A 9415-nucleotide genomic window follows, 5' to 3' on the forward strand; every position below is an offset into this window, starting at 1 on the left:
AAAAAAAAAAAAAGAAAACCACACATAGCAAACTGCATGTAGAGGCCTAGTACTAAATCTATTATCTTGCCTGCAGACTTGGTAGGACTATGAGTACTGAAGGCAGTAAGGGATTTCGAAAACCCCACGCATTCCATGGAGAACACTACTACCTGATGTGGGCTAGGCATTGGGAAGTGCCTACCTGCCAAAGAGAGAAAACACATTGTGTCTGTAAAGTGGGAATATATTATCATTAGGACAGAACTGGAAAGCTTTAAAATGAATATTAAAAACTATGTTTTAATTGAATTGAAAATTTTTTACTTAAAATGAATGTAACCCCATCATATTACAGCAGTTCTACTAACTAAAAACCAGTAACACTAAATACCACACCTGCTTTTCTGCTTCCCACTCTCTTTTGCAGAATATCTGTTAAGAATTTCAGATTATTTTAATTTGCAGATTTAATTACTATTGAACAGACTTTCATGAAATTAGTCTTAAGCTTTCAGCAGTAAAAACATCTTCCAACAACAAAAAGAACAGCTTCCCCACCTACCCCTCCAAAAAAAAGACATACCAGTTTTTGTCTTTAATTGCTGCTGTCCTCTGATAGGTGTATGAGCTCCTCCTCCAAAGATTGCAGACCACATTTTGTTGTTAAGTGGATGAGCCATAATTCTATACAACTCATTGCTGGAATGTGTTGCTAGGCCATGGATGAAGAGACTCAGATAGACTGCAGTTAGAATTTCACAAAGTAAGACTGTGAGTCCTGGCTGAGCTTCCTCACCAGCAGAATTCAAGAGACGTACTAGAGCTGTTATTCCTGTTGAAATACAAAAATACCCCAGAAGCTGAATGTGTACATGTTAAAAATTCTGCTTCAGAGGAAACTGAAAAGTCCAAGAGACAGACATCCTAATATTGCTGCATTCTATATCCCAATATCCAAACACAAAAACTGCTTGAGGTTCTCAGAAAAATTTCTTGAATGTTTCTTTAAAGTTTTGGTATAGGAAAACAAAACATATAATATGTAAACATATTCCTTGGTTATGCTCAAATTGAAGTTTCTGTTGTCAACTGAAGCTCATACAGATCAATTATATGTAGCTTACACACTCTGTAATGAGACCAGTGTAGCTTCATCCCAGCAAGGGCTAAACAGGTTTCAGAGCTGCAGCAGAATATAATAGGTTAAAAACTTCCCATTTTCAACAGTTTTGAGTTAGCTCAATAGCTGGACCACAGCTGCAGTCATTCTGACACAGACCGCTAAGATACACTTGAAAATAGATTGAAAGGATAAGAAAGCAGAAGAATAGTGAGACTGAAGAGCTGCCTGCAGCGAGAGAAAGCAGAGCCTATGCTCTACAATGCTTCATTCTACTTTTATTGACTCTTTACTAAAAGACCCACCTAGCAATTTTTAGTAAGAGAAAGCAATATCAGTCAAGTCAGGGAATAACTGAAGATAAACTTCAATAACTCACTTCTACCAGTATTTTGTTATATATACTATTAAAAAGTCTAGAGCTTTTACAGTGCATCTCCACATTTTTTCATGAGAGGAAAGAAACAAAAAAACTGTACATACCTGGCCACTGAGCTGGTGGTGTATTGGGAGTCACTGTTTCTTCCAATGTTGATCTGAGAGAATTGCGCTGAGTTAACAGCACTGTCTGATAAACTGTTCCAGTAAACTGATTTGCTTGAAATGAGCTGTAAAACACGTCATATTAAAACAAACAAACAAAAAAACACATCTGCTTGGTTTAAAATTATTCAAGTTATAGCCTTTACTGAACATAGGCAGATGTCAGTACTGCCTCCAGCTGCTCTACATATTGCACAATCATCACAGTGAATCAATCTTTTCTCTAAAAAGTTTTTTTCAAAGACCTTACCTGTAACTGTGGCCATCACAAAGACATTGGTAGATGCAAGCCGAAAGCGATGCTGCTAAGTTATGCATTACATATATCTGGAAGATAAAGTTTTATAGCACGTATCACACTCAAGATAAACTGTGGTTATTATCATTGTATTTAATACATACAGGTTTGTAAAAGGGGCACTCATGTAGAAGATGCGAGCACTAAAGGCAAAAATTACTAACACTGGCTCCTTCTCATCAAAATTCATTTCAACTAAGTCAACTCACTTTGTACTGAAAGGGATGGAAAGCACTCACACAACCCAAACTACCCACAGTCACAGCTCAACTTTAGCTGCATTGCCTTTTGTTAGGAAAGAGGACCATCTTAAACCATTAAACAACGAATGATTATACCCTAAGACAGCATGTTGGCTCAGAATTAAAGATGCCATGCTTCATAATGAAGACTGTAATGCAACTTAGTTGTTGAACACATTTGTACAGCTCTCAGACACAATTTACTCAGTATCGTACTGAACATCAACTTTTCTCCTCATAACTGACATATTTCATGTACCTTAAGACGCACCTACATATTCATAAAAAGTAAAATAGATATTTATCTGTATCCTCTGAAATCAGACACAGAATAGGAACTAAGAAATCAATCCCTGGAGCACTCTCTATATATCCACAGTAAAACCTAACACATACAAAATGTCAGGAAAGGTTTAACTTAAACTTTAGATCTTACCTCCAGTCCCAGCCTAAATATACTAGAAATCTTATGGAAAGTTAAATAAATAACATTCTACTGTGAAAAATAAATATCGCTTGACAGAAATGTTTCTTTAACATTTTCTACACTTTGCAGACCAATTTTTATACTTCTAAATTTAATTTTACTTAGGTGTAGGATTGAAGATAGCTTACCATTAAGATAACAGAAATTATGATTGTACTGTAATAAAGCCAACAGTGACATTGGTGGTGTTTTCCATAACAGATATTATCTCAGACAAATACCCAGTTGTGAAAGTGTAACTGAAGTAGATGGGCCTCTCTCTTTTAGCCCAACATTAGTATTACAGGATAAAATATTTAAGTTCCATGGTTTCGTTACATATCAGGAAGGTATATTAGGAAGTTTTTATACAGTTAGAAAAACATTCATGCAAACTGGTCAGTGAAAATAACAAATAAAGAAAAAAAAAAAGACGACCCACACCTTGTTATCCTGTGTATCTGGATGAGGTGGTGAATCGAGGTTTATTATGGCATGTAATATATCATGAGTCAAGTTACCAAGATGTAACAGTGGATTAGCCACCACTGTTTTGGCACTAGCTGTGCAAGCAAATAGGAGAGGTACGGAGCTTTGCTCTAGAACAGGGCTGGATGGTGTCTGTATTGACTGTTCCTGAAAACAAGTGAGAAACACACTCAAACACACAAAGTGATAGTACAGTACCCTTAAAAATAAAATAAAACAAAACAGAAACCTCTACCTTATAGAATGCAAAGTGTCACATTTATAATAAAACAGGTATATAGTATAATAGGAAAATCTGAATTAAAATACAAAATGTTCAAAAACCTACAACCAACCCAAAGTGGAGAACTCACAAATCAATCTCCCCACATACCTGCTGAGATTCCTGCAACAGCAGAATTAGCTCCATTCTGACAGATGCCAAACCACCACCATGAGAGCCATGGAGAACACAGTAACTAAGGAACATTCGTAGGAGGGACTGGTATTTCAGAAGCCACTGATGTCTTTTCTGAAAGTTTCCTTTCTGTAGCATGTTTTTTTGCTGGTCAGTTACGTCTACAGTATTTCCATGTAATGCAGCTTCCTCTGGCATCATGCTAATTCCACACTGTATTTCATCTATTTCAACACTATAATCACAGGTTTTTTGAAGAGCTATCACTTCCCTTTCAAGCCACTGGTAAAGCTGATACCTCAATTTTCCACCATCTACCTCACAACCAGTAGATAATGTACGAAGCTCTACCGTAAGAATTTTCAGGCATGCTCTAAACTTCAGCTGTGCAGAAATTATATCTTCTGATGGGCTTAGAATATCTTTTTCATCAACTACACTAAAAGATTCTGTGTAGCTAGAACTTGTTTCATAGGATTTTTCATTTTTCTTCAGAGGTTTTAGCTCTTTCATTACCAGGGAAGAATCTTCATTCTCATCACCCTCATCACTGTCCAACTGTAGCTTCAAGCCTTCGTCTTGGAATACTATATTTGGTTGGCTCCAGTCAAATGAAAGAGTTGAACTCGAATGTTTTCCTGATGAGCAGTCTGAAGATGACCCTAGATCATTCAAAGCTGGCTGTGACCAATCAATACTGGAAGACTCGTCTTTTATTTCCAACTCTTTAAGAGGAGAAGACGGTGAGAAATCTTTACTAGTATCCATTAAGCTGGGGGATCTACAGAATGGCTTTGACCTCCTGACAACTTTGGGCATCTTTGATAACACTTCTAAGGCCAACATAGGACAACCAGCTTTTAAATGAGCATATGCAGTGGTGAAGAAAAGCCGCCTTTCATCTAGGTTGATTTTGTCAGCTAATCCGTTTTCCACTGTTAGGCACATGTGTGTGGAAGAGGCATCAGAAGAGCCAAAATGACGTCTCAGAAGGAGAGGATGTGTTCTTAAGTAGTTGTAGAAGTTAAACACTGCAGGATTACAGCTTGCTGAGCCATCTCCTATATCTGAAAAGATATTGCATCATGAGGGAAAATCTACAGCTCAGTATGAAATAACACAAAAGTTTGTAGTTCAACATAAGACTATTAGGTCTTAATATTCATTCTGTTGTTGACTTCATTAATTTTTCATCATCATCATTTGAATACGTAAGGAGATAGGGAGGAAATCTAATCACTGCTAAAGACAGAAAACAGAGTGAGAGTATATAATAAGTATAATTTAAAAAAACTTTCATTTATTTTCCTTGGAATTAGGCCTGTTCTCCTGCAGTCAAAGGAGACCACATTCTTGCTGATAACTTCAATTTCTAAAGTTTCCAGTACTAAATGACATTAAGATCCTCCAGCTTACTAAGAATATTTTTAACTTGGAGGAAAAATATCATATCTTTTAATAAGTTTTGGATTAGTATTTTTAATTGTGTGTGCTTCCCAACAAAATGCAACTTAAAGGAATATCAAGGAATCCATAACACTTACATATATTCATATCAGGACAGCATTCAATAAATTAATGATGCATGAATGAAGCCTCTGAAGATTTAATTTTCATGTTCAAAACCACAACAAGCTTATACAATTCAGTTACCAACTTGTGCCATGTATGAAAAGATTTTAGGCAAACACTGAAATATAAGGAGCAATCAGCACAGGACAATTCACAGCTTTTTTTTCTAGGTTAGCTGAGATAATATATTTGTTTCTGCTATGAGAAGTTATGACAGTAAAACTACAGATAACAGGAACAGGTGTAAGATCAGCTATTAAGACGACAAAGCAAAATAACACATGGAAGACTCTAAATTGATAAATTTATCTAAATTGATAAAGAAGTAGCATTTTAAAATGATTTAACACAGAAGCATGTGACCAAGATCTAAGCAACTGAACAATGTATCACTCATTTCTCAAAATAATTTTGAAGTATTGTACTCCTATTGGAATCAGTTTATACATCAATTTCCACAGCTCTGGGAGTCTTCATTTATCAACTTCCTCTCATTAACCCAAATATAAGCCAGCCATCATTTTAACTGCCTTGAAACATTTAACATTGAGAATACTAATCTCAGGAATTAATGGGACCAGCCTTTTCTGACTGATGTACTTATAGAAGCCTTTCCTATCCTTCTTTGCACCTCTTGCCAAGTCCTTCCTGATTCCATCCCTGTGCAGCCTAGCAGCATCCCTATGCTATCCCTATATTCCACCCAGGTTACCTGCCATATCTTCCTCTGCCTGTGCATTTTGTTCTTGCTCTCCAGTTTGGCCAGCAGATCTCAGTTCAGCCACACTGGTCTCCTGTCCTCCTTTCCTGACTTTCTGCACCTGAGGACGAAGAGCTCTTGTGCTCTAAGAAAAACTTCCTTAAACATCTGCCAGTCCCACTCTGTTCCCTTGTCCTTGAGTACAGTTTCCCAGAGGGTTTTGTTAACTAACTCCCTGTGGAGCTGGAAGCTGGCTTTCCTAAAATTAAGCTTCCTTTTATTCTTTACCTGTCCCATATCCCTCAAGAGTGTGAATTCCACCACTGCACAGTCATTAGAGCACAGGCAGCATCCTACCCTGATGTCACTAATCAGTCCATTTCCATTGGCGAGTAACAGGTGCCACCACTGCATCACCCCTAGTGGGGCTGTCTATTACCTGGCTCAGGAAGCTATCTTCTATAAGTTCCAGAAATCTCCTGGACTGTATACAGCTTATCGTGCCTGGTGGTGAGCAACCAGGTGCAGCACCGAGCCATGTTTAGACTGTACCTAAGAAAATACTCTTTAAATGCATAAATAGTTAAAACCAGCCTAACAGCTAAAATACTCATTCTTACCTCCTTCATCTTCAAAAGAATGTTTAATCAAAGTGTCAAGAGCCTTGCTATAATCTTCCAAAATCCAGTAACCCATACTTCTCAGAAAAGGATCACTGTACATATTTCCTGTGCTCTCCTTTCCAGAAAACACACTTCCCAAAATTCTCTTCTGTAGTACAGATTTGTAAGTACTAGATACTTCAAATTCTGACTCATAAAGTCTTGAAATTACAAGAGCCAACTGAATGTCATTCAGTTTTTCAAGACAGACCTGAAAGAAAGTAAGTACAGTTATAAATACAAACACTGTAATTTCTTCTCTGGTTGAAATAATTGTAGACTGGAAGTGATATTCATCTGTTCAGACTAACATAAATATGTGTATCAATTCCAAAAATTAAGCAGGAACTAAGAATTAATTTGGAAACACTGGAAATTTGGGTTGCAATGGAAATTTACATTGTATTTATATGCAGCAGAACAGAGAATCTGAAAGCAAGTTAATGGTAGATAGCTTTCTTAGTATTATTACAGAGGAATCAACCATGGGACCTCTTCATTATCAGCAGCAAAACAACTAGGATGTAAAGGAAAGATTTGTGTATCATTAATGTATTGGTGGGGGTGAGAGAGAAGAATAGCAAACAAACTGGAATTTTCAGTGGTCATATTAATTTAAATTGCAATGTTTCTTACATATTTTCACACTCAATTCATTGTTAAGTTTAGAACAATATAACAAAGAAGTTCATTATTTCATTACCTCTACTGCATCTTTTAAGTGTCCTGCCAGTAAGAAAAATGCTGCAGAATGTTCAAAACGCTGTTTGCCAAGCAAAGAGAAAGCATTTTTTAATGCTGCTTTACGCCATCTGTCCTCAGTGAAGTTGTTTCCAAAAAACTGTGTCATTTTGGTGTCTTTTTGGGATCTGCATTTGAATGTAATTGATAAAAATATTATATGTTTATTAGATGCATTTTTGCTCTTCATTTTGTTAGATGCGATTGTAACACTGAGCGCACAGGAGGCTTTGCTATTGCAAATTAACAAAATCATTGGTAAATATAAAATTAAGGTAAGATCTTCAACAGCAAGTAACATCACAACCTAATTTTTAGGACGTCCACAAAGTTAAACATTACTAAGAAATGTCCGTCTGAAAGACATGTTCAATTCAGTTCTTTGAATTTCCCACAAAATTATTTTTGAAAGCACTTCTAAAGATACTACTGCCATCCCAAACACAACACAGGGAGTCTCTTATAAGCTAATCTGAATTAAGCAATGTATGAAGCTAGAGTACATCTGAGACTAAAGTTTGATTCATCCACCTTTAGAAATGACAAAATCACCACAGTAAATACAAGAATCTCAGTGATTACCCATCCAGTTTACTAATTTATTTAGAAACTGTTAGCTTTCAGTGGTAACATTTGGGCTTCTTTTCAATCAGCACTACATTCAACATTTCTTTTCCAAGTTATATCATATATTATGAAGACCCTGGTATCACTTACCTATACAATCCCCAGATAACAGCCTTCTTTTTCATCGCAAGGTAAAAAATGGCTGCATCAAGTGGATCATTGTTTCGTTGAAAGGCTGCTTTGGCTACCTGTGAAGACAATTCAACAAGTTGGGGAAAGAAACACACCAGAATTTAAGAGAGATTTAGATTGGATTCCTCCCGTGCCCTGTGCTTCACTGAGCTAAGATGTTCTCTAACAAAATAATCCCTCTTCTCACTCTGGGTCTAAAGATGTGTGTGGCTACCATTGCTACAATCCCTAGTTTCATTATAGAATCTTTGAGATTGGAAAAGCCCTTCAAGATCATCAAGTCCAACCACAAAACTGACCTACTAAGTCCCATAACTCATCCATCTCCTTCACTGACACATCCATGCATTGGTTCAACACCTCCAGGGATGCGGACTCCACCATTTCCCTGGGCAGCTCATTCCAATGCTTGACCACATACTATGAAGAAATTCTTCACGATAACCAATCTATGCCTCCTCTGGCACAACTTCAGACTATTTCCACAAGTTCTATGATTGTCACCTGAGAAAAGATACTGATCCGTTCCTCCCTGCAGCCTCCCTTCAGGTAGTTACTTGTAGAGTGATGAAGTCTCCCCTGAGCTTCCTTTTCTTCACCTGAAATACCACCCAGATCATTGATAAAAACACTAAGCAAAGCTGACCCCCAAAACTGAGCCTTAGGGAAAACTGCAGGTAACGAGCCACCAACGGGCCCAAATTCCATTCACTACGGTTCTTTGAGCCCAGTTAGCCAGCTAACTCTTCACCCAGTGAACTGTACACCTATCCAAGCCAAAAGCAAACTGTTTCTTCAGGATATTTTTAAAACCAGTGTCAAACATTTTAATAAAATCCAAGTAGATAGCATCCACAGCTTTCCCCTCATCTAGTAAGTGGGTTCTCTAGTCACAGAAGAGCATTTTAGATAAGAAGAACCAGCCCTTCATAAACCCAGGAATGCTGTGGTTGGTCCTTTCATTCTCCTTTATAATGCCATTCACGACAACCTTCACTACAACCTTCCCTGGCACCAAGATCGGACTGACAGACCTGCAGATCCCTGGATATTCCTTCCTACCCTTCCTATAGATTGGAGTCATAGTTACTAACCTCCAATCAATTCGAAAGCCAAGTGTTTACCAGCTCCTTCAGCATCCTTGAATGAATCCCAATCTGGCCTCTTTGTAGTGAATATTCAAATGACGCAACAAGTCAATTAGAGTTTCCATCTGGATTACAGGAGCTACATCTCACTCCCCATCACCATCTTCCAACTCAGGAGGATGGGTATCTTGAGAGCAAATGCTCTTACTAACAAAGCGTGAGGCAAAAGAAGCAATAAGTACCTCAGCCTTATCCTCATCTTTCATCACGTTTCCCATTATATCAACAAAGAATAAACTCTCTTTAACGCTCCATCTACTGATGAGGTACTTATACAACTTTTTTTTTTTTTTTTC

General features: G+C 37.4%; 1 protein-coding gene across 1 annotated transcript in view; it reads right to left on the reverse strand.

The window, feature by feature from the left end:
• LOC104915340 (dmX-like protein 1) overlaps positions 1-8050 on the reverse strand; it is a 14008-nt gene extending 5958 nt beyond the window's left edge. The window contains exons 1-9 of the mRNA XM_010726204.3: positions 7930-8050; positions 7175-7340; positions 6430-6682; positions 3514-4604; positions 3096-3287; positions 1896-1972; positions 1586-1710; positions 566-814; positions 20-184 (exon numbers count right to left, since the gene is read on the reverse strand). Coding sequence (XP_010724506.1) covers positions 20-184; positions 566-814; positions 1586-1710; positions 1896-1972; positions 3096-3287; positions 3514-4604; positions 6430-6682; positions 7175-7340; positions 7930-7964 — 2353 coding nt within the window. The 5' untranslated portion in view covers positions 7965-8050. The remainder of the gene's footprint in view (positions 1-19; positions 185-565; positions 815-1585; positions 1711-1895; positions 1973-3095; positions 3288-3513; positions 4605-6429; positions 6683-7174; positions 7341-7929) is intronic.
• Positions 8051-9415: the final 1365 nt, after the last annotated feature.

Source organism: Meleagris gallopavo, chromosome Z (assembly GCF_000146605.3).
Source record: "Meleagris gallopavo isolate NT-WF06-2002-E0010 breed Aviagen turkey brand Nicholas breeding stock chromosome Z, Turkey_5.1, whole genome shotgun sequence".
NCBI lineage: Eukaryota > Metazoa > Chordata > Aves > Galliformes > Phasianidae > Meleagris > Meleagris gallopavo.